The sequence below is a fragment of the Scardinius erythrophthalmus genome, assembly GCF_964197995.2.
Source record: "Scardinius erythrophthalmus genome assembly, chromosome: 16".
NCBI classification, from domain to species: domain Eukaryota; kingdom Metazoa; phylum Chordata; class Actinopteri; order Cypriniformes; family Leuciscidae; genus Scardinius; species Scardinius erythrophthalmus.
This window is the reverse complement of record NC_138236.1, coordinates 8,232,228-8,254,219: the sequence shown is the minus strand read 5'-3', so window position 1 is coordinate 8,254,219 and position 21,992 is coordinate 8,232,228. Positions and strand designations below refer to the sequence as shown.

At 38.4% G+C, this 21,992-nt stretch overlaps 1 protein-coding gene across 6 annotated transcripts in view; it reads right to left on the bottom strand.

Moving 5' to 3' along the window:
* cspg5a (chondroitin sulfate proteoglycan 5a) overlaps window positions 1–21,992 on the bottom strand; it is a 41,369-nt gene that overhangs the window by 10,728 nt on the left and 8,649 nt on the right. For 5 of the 6 annotated variants that reach the window (XM_081389596.1, XM_081389598.1, XM_081389597.1 and 2 more), the window contains exons 1-3: window positions 18,384–18,849; window positions 9,854–10,817; window positions 737–925 (exon numbers count right to left, since the gene is read on the bottom strand). In XM_081389596.1, coding sequence (XP_081245722.1) covers window positions 737–925; window positions 9,854–10,817; window positions 18,384–18,480 — 1,250 coding nt within the window. In that variant the 5' untranslated portion in view covers window positions 18,481–18,849. Of the gene's footprint in view, window positions 1–736; window positions 926–9,853; window positions 10,818–18,383; window positions 18,850–21,992 lie in introns of those variants that run through there. The other variant, XM_081389599.1, reaches the window with a different exon arrangement.

Genomic DNA, 21,992 nt, shown 5'->3' with positions numbered 1-21,992 from the left:
ACGGCTTTATTTGGTCTCCGATTAGCAGCTGCACTATCACAGGTCTCCAATTAGCAGCTGCACTATCACTAACAATTTTTAGGGAATTAAAAATTCAGCAGACTTTTACAAAAGCCATTTCAGCTATTATGTTGTTTCTCTCAGTTAAACCTTTATTTATATACTTATTTTACCCTGCTGTAAAATACAGCTTAAAGTTGGTTTGCTGGTCTTGGCTGGTTTAATCTGGTCTCCCAGTAAGGCCAAACTGGTCTAACTATAGTTAGCTTGCTGACAAGTCCCAAAAATGAATCTAAAACCAGCAAACCAGACTGGTTAACTAGGCAAGCAGGTTTAAGCTGGGAAACAGCTGATTTGCTGCTCAAGAAATATTTCTTTTTGTGATCAATGTTTTTGCTACTTAATATTATTATTTTTTTATTTTTTATTATTATTATTGTGGAATACATGATACACTACTATTCAAAAATTTGGTTAATTTTTTGTGTGCGCATATTCTGGAGAAAGGTCATGGGATTGAATAGTTTCTATTTAAGCAACAGCCCAAACATTTGGCTAGCTCCACTGTGTGTGACTTATTTGTTCCTAATTCCGCCACAAAACATGAGGTTTTAAGGCTTTTAATCCATAAACCCTTCTACTTTGTCTTACTCTCTCTAAAAATCTCTACCACATGGGTCATTTTCATGAATTTAGCCGTGTCCTGCCAACTGCCCACAGCATGTTGGAGTCTCACCTGCGCTTGCGCAACTTGTTATTCTCAGTCTTGAGCACGTGCAGCTTCTTGGCAAAGCAAACGACGATCATGAAGAGCAGGAGCACCATGAGAGCGGAGGCCCCGATGGCGATGCACATTACCTGGAACTCTGTGATAACGGACTCGCAGCGGGCACCCTTGTGCCACATGTAGTCCTGGATGTTGCACCTGCAAGACAAAGAAAGGGAAATATATGCAAAGCCTTTTCCAACAAATTGGTAACACGCTTGTATTTCTACAAGCAGATTTTGATGCAATAGTCAAAAGTTAAATCAATATACATATAGCAATATACAATATACATATCAGTTACGGTAATTGCAAATAACATATTTTTATGGTGCAACAAAGAATGAATGCATCTAAACGGGTTATTTAAAAATGAATGGAATGATCCCATTATTTTCGTGCGATATTGCCTCGTTCTTGCATTATTAATTGCTGTTCAGAAAACATTACTTTTTGCAGACATTATCCCATCGGCCTCTGATGTTAGGGGTTCCTGGTTCAAGACCAGCAGGTTTTAGGGGTCAGTGTGGAGCCAATTTTTTCTCCAGTAAAAACATATGGAGCGACAAGGCCCTTACTGGGATTCATCCAATATCACGCCAACACACTCATTTTTGAAGTGAGACACATTTTAAACACACCGTATTAAGACAGTATTTTAATCCTTACCGGCTTCCAAAAAATGTGCTTTGATTCCCAATGTAGTCTCTTGTTTCATATGAATTATGCATGGGGGCTCAGTGCATCTCCTACACCAAGGGCGAGTTAAAATTCACTGCCTTCAGCATTTTTACCATTCATTTTTGCAGACACCTGGGTGGATGACAAGTTCACTGCCTTTATCTTACCTTAAGTTTCTTCTATACTGCTTTAGACTGGATTTAACACCAGTTCTGAACCTGTTCTAGAAGTCATTGAACTAACTTCAAAGACTGTCAGGATCTGTCTTATTAAAACTCGGTGACATTTGCCTTGTTAATCCAATAAGGCAATCCAATGTTACAATATTATGTTTGAGCGTGTATGAAAGTGTTGCTACCAAAAAAGGTTTCAGAACGCTGGGCTTTGCATCTGGGTTTTGTCAGGAATAATAGCACATGGGCATCTGCATCCTCTCCATCAGCTCCCTAAACTTTTCCTCCTCCATTTTGCACACATAACAAACAGTAGGGTTGTATCTGTCAGAGGACAGACAAACAAACAACATCAGAGGTGCAGATGCTGCAGTCAGATTGAAGGATGAAATCTTAAACATGCCCTGTATCTTTTGAGCTCCACCAGCATTATTGCTAAGAGTCAGGCATGAAATGGCATGATGTGATTTACCCATGTAGGCAGGCTATGTTTTCCTATATTTGTTCCTATATTATATACATGTATAAAAAATGTGTGTGTGTGTGTGTGTATAACTGTATAATGTTAATGTTAATGTTAAAATGTATACATTATTATTATAGAAAATCTAATCTGATTGGTTCATCCCATTGGTGATGTTGCTCCAGGAATATGTCCAAATTCTGTTAAGCGTGTGCAGTGGTTAAAAGCTTCAATGGTGCATCATGCAGATAATCGTGGGAAAGAGAGATTCAAATAGCTGGAGAAGGGAGAAAAACAGATGTATATAATAAAACACAAATCTGATGATAACTGAAACATTTGCAAGCAATCAAACGCAAATGATCTGCAAAGACTTCAGTCCTGACTGCACCTCTCTCTCTCTCAACCACATCCACATTTGCACACACTCAAATGTAAATGTCTATAATGAAAGGAAGTCGTCTTCATTCACAGTCTTGGTGGTCACGGGAGGGGGGTCTGAGGTTTCACTTCTTTTCACTACAGCATCCTGTATGCCCCTTTGTGCCTGAGCCAACCGAGAGCGAGACGAAGGAGAACAGGGTTGGCGCGGCGCCACCGAGGGCATTCAATCCCAGAAGGGAGAGGTGTCAGGAGTGTTGATGTGAGTGTGCATATAAATGCATCCTTACAGTGGGCTGTATAAAGCAGCCTGTCTATTCAGCCCCTCAGCTGTTTCTCATCCATCCTCCCAGATCTCAACACTCTTAACTGTATTTGTTTCTTCCACAAAGTTTGCATGCTATCTAAATTACATTCTACACCCATTCTCTTGCCTGTTTTCCAGGGCTTTTAGTCAAGATCTTTAATCACTTTCGTGCATTATGTTCTTATCCATCTCCTTCCCTCATCCACTGTCTCTCTCACCCATGTTTATAACTGCACAACCTTCTGAATGCGTCAGTAGTCAAAACTGTTATGCAATCAGTCATATTCATCCTGTGTAAGCTGTCGTCCCAAACAGAGCCCAGACTACAAACGACTTTGTGCGTTAGACTACAAAACACAAGCCACCAGGCTCCTTAACTAGGTGAAGTGATAGTTCAACCAAAAATGTAAACTCTATCATTATTAAAGGTAGGGTAGGCAATTTCAGAGTGGCTAGCTTTGAAAGCATGAGATCCCACCCTTCATTCAGAATGCTCTCCAAAGCGCAACCCGATCTCACAGCAATTCGTTCGTATTTTACGAGGTGGCTAATTCGTACAAATTCATACAAACTCACTCGTACAAATTCGAAAGATTTTTGCTAAATCGCACATATTTTACGAGTTGCCCAATTCGTATGAATTCGTACGTATTACCTACCCCTGATCCCACCCCTAAACCTGGGGTTTAGACATGTTGTAGAAATTCGTACTAGTGAGGTCATAGACATTCCTACGAATTAGCCTTTACTCACTCGAACGAATTTGTACCAATTGGTCGTGAGATAGCGTTGAAACGCACACAGCAGAGTCTACAAAGCGCCACGAGACGCCGTTAATTTACTTCATGTCTCAAAGGACATAAACAGCTCCGGGTAGAGCGTCACGGGTTGCCATCTCGTAATTACAGTTCCAACATGGTGTAAACGCGGCATTAGCTCGTAGTTTTGGTTTACGAGGAACTGTAAAAGATGACTGCTGTTTGTTTACAACGCCACAACACGCTGATGTTGTGTGATGTCTGCGCGAGCAGGTGCGCAGAGGTATGGAAATACATATGTTGACAGGCAGGTAGGACATCCTATCAGGACCACAAAAAAAATTGTGAACATGAACATTTTTGGTCCTAAGACTTCCACAGAAGCTATGCACGTTTTAATATTTAGACCACTTCTATTATTGATTTCTATCAGGATGAGAACAGAGTTTCAACCAGTATAGCAAAAAGTGTTTATAAAACAAATTGCCTGCCCTACCATTAAATCACCCTCATGTTGTGACTTTCTTTCATCTGTGGAGCAAAAAAGAAGATACTTTGAAAGATATATCGTTTTTAAAATAATGGGCTCCAATGTTGCTTGGACAAAAGAAAAGTAAGTCATACCGGTTTGGAACAAAACGAGAGGGAGTAAATAATAACATTTTAGGTGAACCATCCATTTAACCAAGCAAAATTTTGCTTTGATTATCCTGCATAATTTTAAAAGACCATTTGTTAACATCATGACTATGCTAGTGCATCTAGAAATGTTGGTCTAAACTAGATGAGGGTTGAATTTGTGCGGTTAATCTCTGTGTATAAATATGGGCAGTTTACGAAGCTGCCGTGTGGACAGATGGTGCAGCTAAGACTGTGTTTGTGTGCTCATGTGTGTGTGTTACATGGAGTGTTGAGATGGATGGATGCCAAACAGCCCCAGCTGAGCAGTAGCAAGCAGTAGTTGAAACAGATGTAGTGATGACATGTCATTCCATCACTAATATCTCTCTTAAGACCAAACCTCCCTTCTGTTCCCCTCCATTTCTCTTTCTTCTCTGCTCTGTTATCTCTTCCTCTTTCAAGAACAACATATATACAGATAGTTTTGATTATTGTAATAAAAATGTCAAGAAACCTTTTCTGTTCTCAAAAATATGCATACGTGTGATTACACCATAATTTACATGTCATAAAATGCTGCTAATCCACTGAAAGTCATCTTTAGTCATGTAAACTATATTTACAAGACCACTGTAAATGTAAGACAGGCAGGTTTAGTAATCCAATTCACATATTCTCCACAGATAACACAGATAATTAATTATTTTATAATTAACAAATTAATAACAAATTATACAACTACTAGAAGTATAATAACCAAATACAACTGGGTAAGCAGTGTGTACTATATAGCAAATCTCAACTGCTCAATCTTCAGAAAATGTAAACTATATTATTGCTCAGCGATATATTAAAAGTTGTATACGTAGTACATCCTACTTTACCTGCATACATATAGTATTTTTGTGAAGCAATATTCTATATAGAAAATCTCAGCTGCGTACGTATAGTTAAAGAAAATCTAAACAATTGTATTGCACAGCTCTATTATAAAGATGTATACAACTTTATTTGCATAAACAAACAGCGAAATATATACAGCAAAGCTCAACTAACTGTAACTATATCATTGCCCAGGTCTTTATACAAAGTTGGATATAAGTATGTCCAACTTTAATTGCATACAGTATACTCTCTTAGGGCAATATATACTATATAGCATATCTCAACTGCTTGATTGCTTGTATTGTCGCAAAATGTAAACTAGGCTATATTATCGCCCAGCTCCAATCTGCTAAATGTGACTATAATGCATGAAGATAATATGTTATTATAAATATTAACACCATGATTTAAAACAATGTGTATTGTGAAAAGCACTATAAATACATTTAACTTGACTTGACACAGCCTCAAAATTCATGTTAAATATTTATATTCAGCTTGTCTCTAATGTATAACTTCCTTAATATGCAAAAAGAGGGCAAAGTAGTTAAGAATCATCTGCATGCTCACTGCACTGGAAGTGCTAACAATATTTTTAGCAGATGCATTCTTACTAAAATGACAAACAATGACAAGATTTTTGCCACCTATCTTCCATTAAAAATGAACTGGGAACTTGCAGTGACCATGTAAAATTGTCTTTAGAAGGATCTACTAAAACTTGGCACTCAACTATCGCTTAATTAAGTGTCAGTACAGCTTGTCATAGTAAACACAGCCACACCATGAGCGGCAACCCTTCATTAACTCTAAACATGTGGTTTAGCACTGATGTCACAATCATCACTCCTCGAATGCTGAATAAAAACCCCAAATTACCAGGGTTACAAAGGTTTGCAATATTCAGCTTTGAGAGGCTGCAGGCCACTTGATCCCCTGCCGGATCCCTGGGGTGGTATAAGGGTGATCCCCAGATGGAGAATGCTTTTACTAGGAGACCGCCAATGGTAATAACCCAGTGACTGAGAAGGATCAGGACTGGATTAGACCAATCATTAATCAGGTCCAACTGTGTCTGTCACAACAACACTCTATCTATCAAGAAAATGAAGCGCTTGCTGATCTTCAAAATCTAAATGAACAAATTATACAATTTAAAGGGTTAGTTCACCCCAAAATAAAAATTCTTCCATTAATTACTCGTGTAGTTTCAAACTTATAGACATTCGTTTGAGCTTTCGGTCCCTCTATTGACAGCCTATATACGCAACTACCACTTTTAAGGCCCAGAAAGGTAGTAAAGACATCATAAAAGTAGCCTACTCCATGTTATGAAGCAACGTGAGTGCTTTGTTTGTGCAAAAAACATAATTTACCACTTTATTTACAAAATATGAATCTCTAATGCGTGTTCATGCAAAAACATCTACCCTCACGTCAACACATCACGCATGTGCCGTGGTGCTCTCGTGAAGGAATTTCGGAGATTAATATTGCTGTATATTACAATATATAACATTGATTTTACAAAAAAAGTTGAATTTGAGGTGTTTGGTCTATTGAGCTATGAAAGAGCATAAAAAGTCCTCTTGGATGTTAACATTAACTTTCACTGACTAGAATCACGGTCAAAAACATGTTTTTTTTACTGAAATGAAGGCACATCTGTCATTGCACACATACAGAAAGCTCTCGATAGATCACTAAAAGAGAGGCACATGCGCAGGGGAGGGGGAAGGACGGTGCTCTGAAAAGATGTCTGAGCCATTAACATTCATACTCTAATAAGATTGCAGTGGTGAATAAATCAGTGTTCATGCAAGCCTCATATAAACAAAGCCAACATGGGACACAGCTGCCCAGAGCTCCACTGACCCACTTTCACTAGGCTTGTTTTGGGGAGTCAGTGAGGGTAACCGGCCCCAAAACTGGGGGGGGGGGGGACGTCTGTTTACAATGCAAGTACATGAGCATGATGAGGAACTCAGAGACAGGCTCAGAAGAAAAAAATCACATCTGATTCCATTTATTATTCAGAGTGAGAAATGTAATAAATTACTCCTGTAATTATGATGATGACTAGGTGAGAGGTGTAACTGGGAGTAAGTTTTCAGCAAGATCATTTGATATGAGCACGAACTGCTCATATTATGTTACTACGGTATTATTTAGAGGAGAAAAGGGAGGAAAAAAAGAATTTTAATCCAACACAACTGGCAGACAGGCAACTGTTTGGTCCCCTAGAAAAAAAAAGAGATTAAACAGAACATATGAAGGTCTAAGTCTCCTGCTTAGAGTTTTCTCCTGAGAAAAAGACCCCAGTAATCTCACATACTGTATGTCTCCTCTCAACAAACTCTCAAACTGTGCTCAATCATCAAACAAAAACCAGAGATTTCAATATTTGCTCAAACATTTCTCACATTCTACCAAAATCAAATGAACTATTTATTCATACACATTGCATGCAAACTGCATGCAAATCATCCTAAATTCAAGCAATGTCTTAGGAGAAACATCAGAGACAAAATTCTTATATGAAGCGTACCTGACAAATCTCATGAGCTATGAAAGAGCAATCTCTGAGCAATAAAACGTTCAGTTAGGAATGAAATTCATAAGAATAAATGTGATTAAATCTGAAATTTACTGCTAACCGTGACCTCTGGACTGACAAAGGTTGTGGATACGGTCAGGGTCATTGCACAAATCCAAAAAGAGGGAGGAACAAGAGATTTATGACCATGAATAGGTTGTTAATAGTCACTGGCTGGCAAGGGGATTGTCTTAGATCTTAATCACAATGTGAATTACAACCGGTGTGTGTCTGGAAGAGTTGTGGAGGGAGAATGACGGTTAATTTCACAATAATGCAGTACTGATATCACCTGAACCCATGATAGCATAATCTACCCAAGGTCTACCCTCCCGAAACCCCAAAAATATCATTAATATGTGACTTTTATGTAAAGAAAATATGGTAGTTGCTTTTCAGGAAGCAGTGAGCTCGGCTCTCAAGCATCCTGCCCCCATTTTGACCTAATCTACCCGTGAACAAGCTGAATTTCATATCTCCTCATACTTATTTTCAGCTTAAACATAATCCTCATGATGACCTCTTTATAGCGGTTACAGGTTACTCTTTATAGCGTTTGCTTGCATGGTAAATGTATTTGCAGTGATAGTGAAGTTAATGAACCCGCTGTTATTGTTATTCTTCAAAATAACAATTTTAAAAATGACTTTTCTAGTAAAAGAGAGGATTTTAGGCATAATGCAAGACACATGAAAACAAACTTATGTGTCTAGAGTCTAGACTGTTGTGCATGTTTCATGTTTGGTCACATGTTTGGGCAAAAACAGTTGTGCTCAAAATAATCTGGCAGCGAGAGGGAAGTTTCCTAATAAACTTTCCTCATAAAGAATCTGGGAAAACATGTGGTGCTTTCTGCTCCGCAGCACTCAGCCTGTCCTTGTGCAAGTCCTTAGTTCCCCTTGTGACCAGATGTGCCATGAGGAAAGGCAAATCTTCTTGAGAGGTTCCCTCCATTTCATTCCAATTTAGAACTATTAGATTTGTCCAAAGAAAATACCAGGGGTGTTTGCTCATGCATAAACTAGGGCGTTGTGGGCGGTTGCCAGGGCATTTCTATGTGGTTGCTAAGCAGGGATGTGCAAAATTCAGAATGGATCCTGTGATGGATTTTTTAATTAATCATAACTAACATTTATTTTTCTTGCAGGAACTACATTCATATGTTTTTGAATCTTAAATGTTTCTAAACCCTTTGGTCGAAAACTTGTGACTTTGAGTGTGTGAGTGTATATATAACAAATAGGAGAAATGATGTCTAGGTTTGAAAACTTGTGATTAACAATGAAGTAATCAAGAAAACAGAGTTTGCTTCTACCTAGTAACAGAAGGATTTGCCTATGAAGAACGAATCAAATTGTAGAGAAATTATGTAATGTATCATATGATTTTTCCCATGCTCCTATTCTATAAAAACTGTTGTATTCTTTTTGCTGGTGGGATTCTCTCTGAGATTTGTATCTTCGAAAAGCATATTCGAAGGCATTGTCTGAAGTCTGTCGGTTATTATTGCTGCGAGGCAAGTTAGTTAGTGGAACAAGTTAGTTAGCAAAACACTAGAGATCTTATTCCTATTCCCAAGTGATAGTGTGGAGCCGGTTAAGAAAACTAGAGACCTTATTCCCAAGTGGTAGTGTTCGAACGGAACAAGACGTCGTTCGACTCTTTGTGAGACTCTTAGGAGGGGTTAGATTGCGGTGAGGTAACTATAATTCTTAGGCATTTTATGTGGTCAGAACAGCTACACTATTCATGAGCGGTCAGAGGTAAACTCAACTGAGTATAATATTTTCAGGTGTCTGGGACAATCGGTTCAACCTTAGTCAGGTGCGTAGTAGTTAAAAAACTAGTTGAATTTCTTTCCAATTCCACTTACATTCCAATTCTGTATCCCATTCATTACATCAGGATTTGAATTGGAATTTAAAAGACAATCTCAATTCAATTCTGAATGGCTTGCTGAATGATTGCTAAGTGTTTTCTTACTGGCCCAAGTCAGAAGAGCCGACCCTCAAGTACTCTGGTCGCTAGATATGGTCACACCTTTGATGTAAGCCTATTGGATTTTGTCACCTGTCTCAAACATCCGCTAAGCGCAAAATTGCAAGTCTAATCACCAAGAAAAGTAATAACACACCTGTCCTAAACAAACCAAACGATAAGTATGAGCAAAATTAATTGTGATTCTTGTCTTAGTGAATAACCTGGTTCTTCTAAACACTTACCTGCAGAGCATTTGAGTTCCTTCCAGGACGTAGCACTGGCCCCCATTGAAGCAGTAGTTGGGCTGCAGATCACATGGGGACTTGCAGGTTCCATTGGTGCGGACAAAGCCCTGCCGACAGTCTGAGCCATTAACTGAGTCGATCACACCAGGGGGAGCTCGGGGTTCTTCTTCAACAGTGGCTCCTTTGGGAAACATGAAACCAGGGTTGGGGGGCAGTTGAGGAGGAAAGCGTTTGGGAGGAGGGGTAGTGGAGACGTCATCATCGTAAGACTCAGAAGTGCTGCTGTTGGGGTAATCGTCGATGGTGGGAGTCACATCGTCGATGCCGGTAGTCACACTATCGTCGTAGGGCGTCATGTAGTCGTAGTTGTCAGGCATGGCCCAGGAGGTGGGGTCACGGCCCTGAAGCTCGTGCGGTGACAGAGACGATGGGTCTAGGTTCTTGCGGTGGGAGCTAGAGTCGAAGAAATCTACAGTGACGTCAGATGGGGAGGGTGGATGAGTTGGGGACGGGGTCATGGGAGATGTCTCATGGTCAAGGTCAAGGTCAAACACAGTGGTCTTCATGTCTACTTTAGCATCCTGCCAGGGTGGTTGTGTAGGCACTTGCTGCCTCACTTCCTCTTCCACTTCCTGTTCCTCTTCCTCCAAGGTATTAACAGGCTCATGGGGAAGCAAGTATTCGATCTCAGCAGAGTCGGGGCTGATGTCTGGACTTGCCAAAGTGGTTGTGGCACCCTCACTGGAAGTTGGAGTTCCTGGAGTTGGCGAGAAGACTTCATTCTGCATGCCACTGCCTACATCTTCATCTCCGAGCTTTCGTCCGGTGGGAGTCAGGTCTGAGGTGCTGGGCAAGCTGGTGAACTGTGACACCTCCTCTATCTTCTCCTCACCCTTGGTCGACAAGGAGGTCACATTAACAGCACTATCAGCCTCAGTTTCATTTCCCACCACAGAGTTACCTGTTGAAAAGAGCAGATTAAGGTTAGGAGAAATGAAAAACCTTACATCCATCCAAACAATAAAGCCACTTGTATTTAACTCTTTCCTTATTTCCTTCTCAGTGGTAGGTCTACCAATATCTTTTAAAAAGCTTCTTTAGCAAGCCTTGAGATTAGGTGTAATTATTTTACTAATGTACATGGTTCTCAAAGGCAGGATTAGGGATTAGGGGTCGAGACTTGAATCATAGGGGCTCCCAGCGGAGTGACAATTAGCTAAAAAGAAACAGCATCTTTGACCACCAGAAAAGCGCATAAATTCTTTTGTCATCTATCTATCAGGTCTAATCCAACAACACAATTTCATTAAAGTTAACACAGTGTTCAAAATCAATTTTACAGCCAAAATGCGAATAGGATATTCAATGAGAGGGGAAAAAAAGTAAAGAGAGGCTAGATTTTATCCATCGAGTTGACCGGATTGTGAAAAATGTCAGTATATGGCAGGTGTTTGAAAAATACCAGGGCTTTGTAATAAAGAAATAAAAAATTTTCATATATTTATATATATATATATATATATATATATGCGATAAGATAATTTGTCAAACTTGTTTTACTTTAAATATAGGCAAGTTAAAAACTAGAGGAAAACCAAATATACTTGTATTCAAAATACAATCAATTAAAACAAGTCTAAATATCTTGTACAGTGCTGCTTCTAAAGTAAATGTATCTTAGTGAGAGGATGTTTGCATATTTTTACTGGAAACAAGTAGTCATTTTTTTGCAGATATGAAATTTCTTTCCATGAAAAAATCAAACAAATCTTTCACAATACACTACAAGCATGGATTCTCACAATGAATTTGTAAAACACTTCTTTAGAAGTTGAACACGAACAAAGATACTTGTGTATTGAAAGCTCAAAAATATGTGTTGCGGCTTCCACAAAACAGGAAATTGTGTGCATTTCTGGAATGGCAATAACATTTTTTTTGAACAAGTATATGGACTCAGTCAACAGTGCTTGATAACAGTGGATTTGTGATCCTGCTTTCATGTCGCACAGAGTACATGAATCTGAACCAAAGATGAATGTTTTGCATTGATTTTCCAGTGCTATTATCTGACCGCTCTATTTGATGAGTTTATAACTTGGGCATTTTTGTTCCAAGAACATCTGTGTTTTTTTTAAACACATGAAGAACTAAACTGAGTAGGATATAGTCAGAGGCATAACATGTGACAGTGGAGACTAAGATCTTTGGCACAGAGATGCTCCCTCAGTAAAAGGTTCCCAAAAATGGCCAGATGTGCTTGGTCTGGATTTTATTAGAGAGTGTGAATCACTAATGTAGTATTTATGTGACAAATCTGACGGAGATGAATCAGATACAGCTCCTTTGTGGTAACATTAGACATTAGCGAATCTAGAAATGAGCATTTAGATCTCTGTATTCGTGCAGGATTAACATGCCTTTCAAACACAGATGTCAAATCAGTCATTGAAGCATAAACACCACACACAACAAAACAAAGTGGGTGAGGAGGTCATCAAGTGCTGTTTTCAAGACATCAGCAACTTTGACTCCAAACAAGCAGCACAAACACTTTAAAACTTTGTCCATTTAGTTTTCTGTAGATGGAGAAACATGTGAAATCAGATATTTAGACACCTCTTCACCAAGGCTGCATTTAGAAAATTTAAAATGTTTCTGATGCCAACTTTTGAATTGTGAAAGTGCAAAATAACATTGTGCACAGTCAGTCCTAAAAATCTGTGTGCATGACTAAAGGTACAAATATCAAAGCTCTCTGTGGACAAATATCTTTAGCTTCTGATACACAAAAAAGAATCCTTTGTTTATTTTAAGACAAATATAGTTTTAAATATGATGACTAATACAGGAAGACATCATCAGTCTGACTAGATAGAAACCAGATGTGTGGTTAAAACTCATGACCTCCACATTTAAAGTGTTTTGCACCATTAACATGGCCAATGCCAAGTAATAAAGCTCTCATTTGAGTAGCATAATCATATTTGCATTTTAGTGTATCTGCTAAACCGTGTTATGGTGTTCCAGTGTGACTCATGTAGAGAGCAGCCAGTGATTAAACTAGAGATAGAAAACCAAACTCTGGCGTGGAAGGTCTGAATTTAATAAGTGCGAACAGTTAATGCACAGCGTCCTTCAACCGTTAGCAGACGTGTCATGGATACTTGCCGGTAACCTAATAAGGAGCAGGATTTTCACGTTCACTTTCATGTATCTCCTTTTCTTCTAGCAGAATACGCCAAGTCAGTCAGTCAGTCAAGGCTATTTGTTCTGTAAAAAAAAAAAGTTTGACACTTGCTGGAATGCTGGTTTTGCAGATTGTGTGGGTTAAATAGCCAGATTTGTGTCAGATCTTTACAGCCACGGCATTATCAAAGATCTCCTGCCATAATGCGTCTCCCAGATGGATGCACTACAGAAGCGAGGAACCGGGGGCCCCAGGCAAAGCGGACACAAAAGGGTCCTTGTGTTTCCCCTTTTCTCTCAGATGGTCAAATCTTGTTACATAATACTGAGTTACCCCCTTTTCTCTCAGGCACCCCAATGCAGCCCAAAGGGGAGGAGGTATTTGGGGTTTGGCGCTTGTTGTTTGGTGGCCAGGTTCGGAGGAATGATGGCCACGGGTCTTGGTTGCATGACTTTGGAGAGATGCCAAGCTCTTTGTTTGTGCAGCACTGCAGACAGTGAAGGGAGGACAGCGAAGAGCCCCGGCAGTTCGTCTGTACCTCGGATGGGTTTCTGATGGCAGACTGCCTGAGCAAGAACTGTGGGAGGTACATCTCAGAAGCCATGGACCCAACAGCTTCATTTAACGTTTTTCTGTCATCTATAGGTCTAGTGTAACATTGTGATTTCTTTGAGGTCAGCATTAAATGTTGACTTTTCTTGCAGTTTACAACCAATATAACTTCCATACGAGCAAAAAAAATCTAGTTTCATCCATCATGAATTGATTGGATCATGAAAAGTGGTGGTTGGAAGGAGGGGCCTGGATATATATATATAAAAAAAAAAGGATTCTTTGGTATAATTTGGTATATAAGATTTGGTATATAAGATTCGGAATGTGTATTAAGAAGTTTCTTATGTTCACCAAGGCTATGTATTTGATCAAGGATGCAGTAAAACAGTAATATTGTGAAATAGTATTACGAGTTAAAATAACTGTCTTCTATGTTAATATATTTTAAAATGTCATTTATTTCTGTGATTTAAGCAACCATTACTCCAGTCGTCAGTGTCACATGACCTTTCATTAATCATTCTAATATGCTGATTTGGTGCTTAATAAACATTTATTATTATTATTATCAATATCAATATTGATTTTTGCAAAAACAAAGAAATATATTTTCAGGATTCTGTTGCTAGCATGATTTAGCGTGTTGCTAGCATGATTTAACGTGTTGCTAGAATGATTTAACATTTTGCCAACATGATTTAACATGTGGCTAACATGATTTAGCATGTTGCTAACATTATTAAGCATATTGCTAGCATGATTTACCAGGTAGCTATCATGATTTAACACATTGCTATCATGATTTAACACATTGCCAAGATGTTGCTAACATGATTTAACACATTGATAGCATGATTTAACATGTTGCTAGCATGATTAACATGTTGATAACATTATTTAACATAATGCTAACAAAATTTAACACATTGCTAACATGTTGCAAGCATGAATTAGCATGTTGCTAACATGATTTAACACATTTACCAGGTTGCTAACATGATTTAATATATTGCTAGTGAGATTTAACACATTGTTAGCATGTTGATAATTTACCATGTTGCTAAGATTATTTAACACATTGCTAGCATGATTTAATGTTACTAACATGATTTAGCCTACCAGATTTGCTGGTAAAGTTGAAAAAATGGAAAGTTTTTCCTTTGCGTTTTGAACAGTTAACAGTTTTGCATACAGACGTTGTCAAAACGATTCCTGTTCACACAGATCTGCGAAAATGCCTAAAAACGCTGTTTTATACAATGTCACTTTTTAAAGAAACTACACGCCTATAGACTAAACAAGTAATACGCATGCACATTACATCACCATTTTCACAAATTCGTGTTTTTGAAGTTTATATGGAGATGATAGCGTTATCGTGATCATAATCATGTTCAAATACTTGTACTTTCAAACCCGTTTTCAAAAGTTAGCGTTTTCATTCCAACAAAACACGGTTTGTCCTGTAAACGGCCCCTAAAACAGCAGACCAAGCTAATGAATTTGTAAATAAAACATCAGTGTGACTGATCTGTGACAATAGAGACATGGAATGTTAATGACGAACACTGGCCTTAACCTCTATGTACCGCAGTACGTCCAGGAGCTGTTGTCAAAGGTGATTGATTATCTGACGATCAATCACAGAATGAAGCCTTAATCACTGTATGCCTCCAAAACTTTACAAAGACTAAAAAGAATTAAGTACATATGTGAAATATATATAAAGAAGTATGCAGAGTAAATTGATGAAATGGAGTCGAAAACGTGGAGGGAAAACATTTAACTCTGTGTTGTTAACACAAAACCGCCTCCATCCAATAGGCTTTTGTGAAACGCCTTAGTATCCTATGCAAAAAATAGGAGAATTTTGATTCCATCCCTCCATGGAATATTTTAACTTTACTAATTACACAGGTATTAACAGTCAGATCTTTTGACCTTGAGACATAATCAGACAGCTACCACTGGACGTCTCTCCACCTCCCAATGCATACATCTTTCCATTTCTGTACTCAACAGGTGGTTGGATGGAGGAGGGATGTGTTGCCATGGGAACCAGCTTGCCCTCGCTGTGCAGAGTGTGCAACGGCGGAGCTCGAATGTGCTGTGTGAAAAACCATCATCACAAATTTTTAAGTCCACATCAACAATTTCAAGTAAAAGAAACACCTAGAAAAACAAATATGTGCTAAGTCTTAATTTAGACTACTCAATTTTTTTTATTTTGACTACTAGTGATTTTTTATATCTTCTCTGTCATTTTTCTACTTTGATAAGCTAATTAAATAAGCTAATGATCTGTTTCCATTACATGTATGAATTCACATGGTAGATGCATTAGAGGTGGGGTGATCAGTTTCTGATGAAACACAAAATGGCAGCAGTCCACATTGACAGCACTTCTTTATCATTCACTCCTGGTTGCTTTAAAGTAATTATAAAAAAAAAATCAAGGCATTGAAGACCTAAATGAATGCCTTCAACAGAAGGAGGTGGAGAGATTGCTAAAACAAATCAATCCTTACTCTGAAAACCGACTGCACTGACTTTGTTGGGCAGCAAATGATTATGAATGAATGCAAATCTGATTAACCTCCCCTAAAACCATCTAAAATGTGTGAGCTGTTGTTTTCGAGTCCATTGCAACAGATCCAGGAGAAAAGACACAGCCCTTTTGCTTACAAATCCATCCAGTTCATGTGCACAAATGTATCCACCCATTTATGTCAAAATAAGACTTAATACACTCTTAAAAATAAAGGTTCCAAACGGGTTTTATCCCCACAGTGATTCCATAGAAGAACCATTTTGGGTTCAACCGTTCTTAAAAGAACCCTTTTTTCCACTATAAAGAACCCTTGAAAGGTTCCATGGATTCTTCATGGAACCATCAATGCCAATAAAGGACCTTCATTTTTTAAGAGTGTACTAAACTGCAACCTGTACCAGGTAGCTGTGTACATGACATCATATCCCTGGAACAAAGACCTGCAATCCTTGAAATACTCAGGATTGGATTGGACATGCATTGAAAATGACTAAAACTGCATGCCATGGCTCCTTTGGGAATATAGTAGCCTACATTCAGAATGGTGGATTGCATTTGTAGGGATTGCTAAATATGATGGCAGTGTCAGAGGATATCAAAGTATCTTGATATCCTTCTCATTTAAGGGTATTGAGATCAGAATCCTGCTTAAGTGTTCGTGACTTTGGTCTGATGCACAGTAACAGGTGGCATAAATATAGATAAAACTGCTATTAATCATGCATGTGTCAATGTATGAAAAAATCATATTAAAATCAAGTCAAGATGAGGCGGGCAACACCTTTTTTCCCCCTAGCAGCAGCGGAGTCTCTCAGCACAGAAGATGGCAAGTGTGTCCAGTGGGCTCTTGTGACAATAAAAAGGCGATTCAGCACATACTGAAAGTGAATACATTATCAAATCAGTTACTGACACAAATCAAATGTTCCCGCAAGGTTTCACCGCACCAATAAAGACATAATGGATTGGAAAAGGCTGTCTATGATGGCCAATGGCACTCCTCTTCTACTCGATTTTCTAGCAGGCAACAAAGAATACAAAAATTGCTTTTTAATTTCTAAAAATTCCTCGTTCACATGGAAGGGAGGAAGTGAATCAACGACTAAAATCAAAAGCAAGTCCATGCATGAAGCTAACAAAGGGCATGGCCACCAGTGACATCATTTTTACCTGACCACACTAACCGCCATCACAGTATAGCTTTAACAAAGGTGTACAGCTGATCTAGTGCAGTTTGGGGCATCGTCAAGAAAAATGTGCTAAAAGAAAGAACATATATTATAGATAAAGTCCTTCATTATTCATATTTCTATTAACAGATTCAAGAACACCAAGAAACCTTTTTTCTTTTTTTTTTTTTTGTCCTGTTGCTGGGCGACAAAATGCAGAAACTGAGCATCCAACTAGATGGACAATGGACCTTCTAAGCACCATTGCAGAACTATACATTAGACTTTATATTATTTAATGAAAAAACCTGCTTTTTTACATAAACACCGACCGCGTCAATGAGATCATCTCGCTCAGTGATCTATCGGAATTTTAAACACACCACTGGTCGAAAAGTCGCTCCCATTGGGCTGGTCCTTCATCCTTCTCTGGCTGAACGACACAATCTCTTAAATAACCCAAGTGACTGACCATTACAACTACAAAGACATTCTTGTTCTGTGCGTAAAATCAAACTACACGGATAAACAGTGTGATTTGCAGCGCGAGATTGTCCGAGCATAAATTATTTGGTGCTCTAATCCTGCCTTTGTGCGCCTCCATCATTGCCATAGTGACAACAGCTGCTCAGTGGAGTAATCACAGCGCAGTAACTCTGCACTACTACTACTACTACTACGAATACCACTGCATAATATGGCCAGGAGGAAAAAGAAATGAGCAATTATAAGCAATTATGTAAGATCAATGGTCTGCAAATCACTTGCAGATGTTTTCTGTGGTGTCCTTCCTTTTAATGTGGGTTAATTAATGATGTGCATTTTGGACGAACCCCCAAATATCCCAGTTCGACATTTAACCTACATTTCCACGGCGCTGGTCCAGGCACATCAGCAGCAGCCGGCTCGCAGTCATGATTTACGCGCTGCAAAACCCAGCAGCGGCTGCACTACTGACCGACATTCTCATTTTGTGATGCTGTTCTGTCATGCCACCTCGTGTTTGAAGGCTATTGAGTCTTAACTATCAGCTGATTTAATGTGCATGTCAAAAAATCTTACCATGTGCAAACAGCGGTGTCAAGAAGACAACCAGGAGGACAGAGAGCATCGGCACGCTCCAGCATCTCGAACACAACCTCATCTCCTTTCGGTACATGCTTGCGTGTAACTAAGAAATCTAGCAGAAAAAAAATTCTATACTCTCCTGGAAACCAAATATGTTCAATTCGAGAAGTAAATCCTAGGTGTGTTTCGTCCGATCTGTTATATCGTATCTCCTCTGCGCTTCTCCATGTCCACTTCTTTTGTGAGGTGTCTTCTCTGGTCGTATTTGTTTACTTCTATTTTTTTTCTCAATGCGATGGAATTTGTTTCCTTATGGTCCCATTGCCACAGACTAAATGCAAGTCGGTGATCTTGCTGAGAACCGGACGGACGGACGGACGGACGGACGCTGGCCGAATCAATCGGTTCGGAAACCAAACCGACGCGCGTCCACTTGGAGAGATGCGATTCTACGCGTTCTCACAGTATGAGAGGGAAAATGATTTCGGCTCCCACTGTCTCCCCACCCCCTCTTCTCCCCAACCCCTCCCCAAGTTCTTACTCCTTTCAATAATGTTCAACTACTGACAGACACAAAAACAGCCCTCCATTGTAAGCTCGATTATTGCCTTGCTCATCCAATGGGTTTTTATCTTGGAGAGCTGGAAACACTGATGGTTATAGATCGGTGGATGGAACTGATTTTGATGCTTGTGGCTTAGTCTTTCGTTTTCAGATACTTATTAATGTTAATTTTGTGTATTTTTGTAAATTACATATTATAATATAATTATTATTATTATTATTGAACTGTTTAAAATATTAAAGACTAAGCCATAAATAAATAAATGAATGCATAAATAAAATATTTTAAACAATGTGGATTTTACTGCTTGTGGCTTAGTTTTTCCATATTCAAATATAAGCATACATGTTGAATATGAAAAAAAAAGAAAATATAATTGCACATTCTGTAAATTACATTATTATAATAATAATAATGTTTTTTATTATGCAATTGAATATGAAAAAAAAAACAGTTTAAATAAATACATTTCTATGCTTTTAATATATTTTAAGGGGGCATCTTACCTCATCTTCCCTAAAATAAGAATATGTAGATGGTGTGACCAATACAGATGTGACCAATGCTTTAGACATGGGTGTCCTTTTAAATGCAGAAACCTGCAGATTTCAATAATGAATTTAAATCTATAAACAGTGAATAAGAGGGCAGAGGAGATGCATGTGTTATTGAGGGCTGTGATATGGTCCAGATTGTTTACGGGTTGATGGTTTAAGGAGAGGAGAATGGAACAATAAAGCAGAGGAGGGGCGGGAGGCATGAGATACACTCCTCCGGCTGTGGTGATGAATGCATGAGGGCTGGAGGTGTCGGTGGGGGTCGGCAGCATTCTTACACACAGCACCATTGAGAAACACAAGGGACCAGCAACAGGCGGTTCACCAATGCCTCTATGTGTGTGTGTTAATAGCATTCACTTTGTCCAAGGTTGAAATTTCTCTCTTCTGGTGGGCAAAATAACTAATAATGCTATCAGCAAAAAGGGAAGAACATCACAAAATTCACAGCATCATAAAAAATTAATAAATCGGCTGACTGTGAACCATAATGCCTTTCACTTTACAATGTGAATTTCATCTAAACCTACTTGGCTATCACAAGTTTGATGAAGCTGAGGAAAAAAAAAGCCTTAAAGTTTTTTATGATGAAAAAAGCTCTTCTGCAAGTTTCTTCCCACTGTACTAAAAGGGACATGAAAGCAATTCATTTCAGCAGGCAACATATTCAGATAGCAATTTTTGGTCAGTTACATCATTCATAAAGGAAAAGACTTTCAAATCAATGGAAAGTTTCACTGGGTGGCTTTTTCTTTTTTGCACTTTCTGAACCTACAGGGGTCATATACTGTAATACTACATACATATTTCAAACAGGATATAGGATTTTCCTCTGGTCACTGAACAGTTATATTAGTACGGCATTACTGTAGTGAGTTTTTGCAATTCTAATATAGAATAAACAGAGCAAATCCAAGAGGGTCCTCACACCATCAGTACTCGGGCCCTAAATAGAAAATAAATAAATAAATAAATATGTATACATACAACACCATAAAAAAGAAAATCCCATAGAACTGATATTCTCCCACAGACTCATTAACCCTGTCTCTATGCCTCCTCCTCCCCCCCTACTGGTTCCCACACTGCTCTCCGAGTGCAAGATTTGGGTTAAGTGCCAACAGGCTCCGCTTCAAAGGGACTGTGGAAGTGAAGAGCTGGTGTACTGTGCGGCCTCCAACCAGCACTCTTACAATAATACAAATATACAACCATATACATTTCCCTTATAGGTGCTGGGAGAAAAACTTTTTGACACCACCAGTCAAAGGTTTGGATGCACATGACAGAATTTATGCTTTAGATCTTAAAATCCCTTTGATCGCATATATGCTTAAGGACAGGTCATTCAAAAATTTTAAATTCTGCAATCATTTACTCACTTTCATGTCATTTCAAACCTATATAACTTTCTTCTGTAGAACATAAAAGGTGTCCTGGTTACTCTTTTCCATTCAGCAGTAAATAGTGGCTATTTATCCACCTTTTTCCTGATCTTGAATGACGGGATGTGCTTCCGGTTTGGGAACTTCCACTCAAAAAGACTGAAACAAATAATAAGGTGGCGCTACAAATAATCCTTATCAGCCAGTTTGACTGAATGAGCTGAGAAATTCCCTACATGTTTTATTTTTAGACATCTGTGGCAATATTCAGTTGCTGCATTATTTTCCTCCTGATTATTTTTCTCTCTCTTTGTATTCCGCTATAACAGTATGAAAAATGACAACATATACTTTGCATTTGTGGTCTGCCCTCCTGATTTAATTTACGATATATCCCATTGATAATTCACTGGAATGCACTAAGAATCTCTCTTTTTCTCCCCAAATCCTCTCGTCTATTTCCAGGTTTGTTTTCACGGATACTTTAAAATGTAATTGTCTCCCCTTTTCACTTTTTATCCCTATTTGCAGTGTTTCCTAAAGCATTTCTAAAGCAGGTAAATGCAGTATTTGTTATATTTCAAAATGAAAGAAAGAACTTAAAGATAATGGACATTTTTCAATTAATTAATTACGCAATTACATAATATTAGTACAGTGATATTTAACACGTCCGTAATATTGCTGCAGTTTTTTGGGATTATTCATGGTCTGTTGTGGTAATTTGTTAAAGCTTTTACACGTTTAAATTCCCTTTTAATGCTCAATGGTTGAAGGGTGAGTAGAATAATGTCACTTCATTGTACCAGTAAAAAAAGAAAATAAAGCTTATTTCTGCATTCAGAGCAAACATTTCACTGATTGTTTACAATTTAACGGAAGTTACTCACATAATTTGTACAAAGCGTCACAGGGCGTAGGAAAAAGATGGATAGAATATTTAGATTTCAAATGTAATAGATTTTACATTTATTATATTATAAGTAAGCCTGCTAATTAAAATAAGAAAAATATATAATGCAGCAAAAATACACAACTGTTCGAAAGTTTGGAGTCGGTAAGATTTTGTAATGTTTTTTTAAAGAAGTCTCTTATG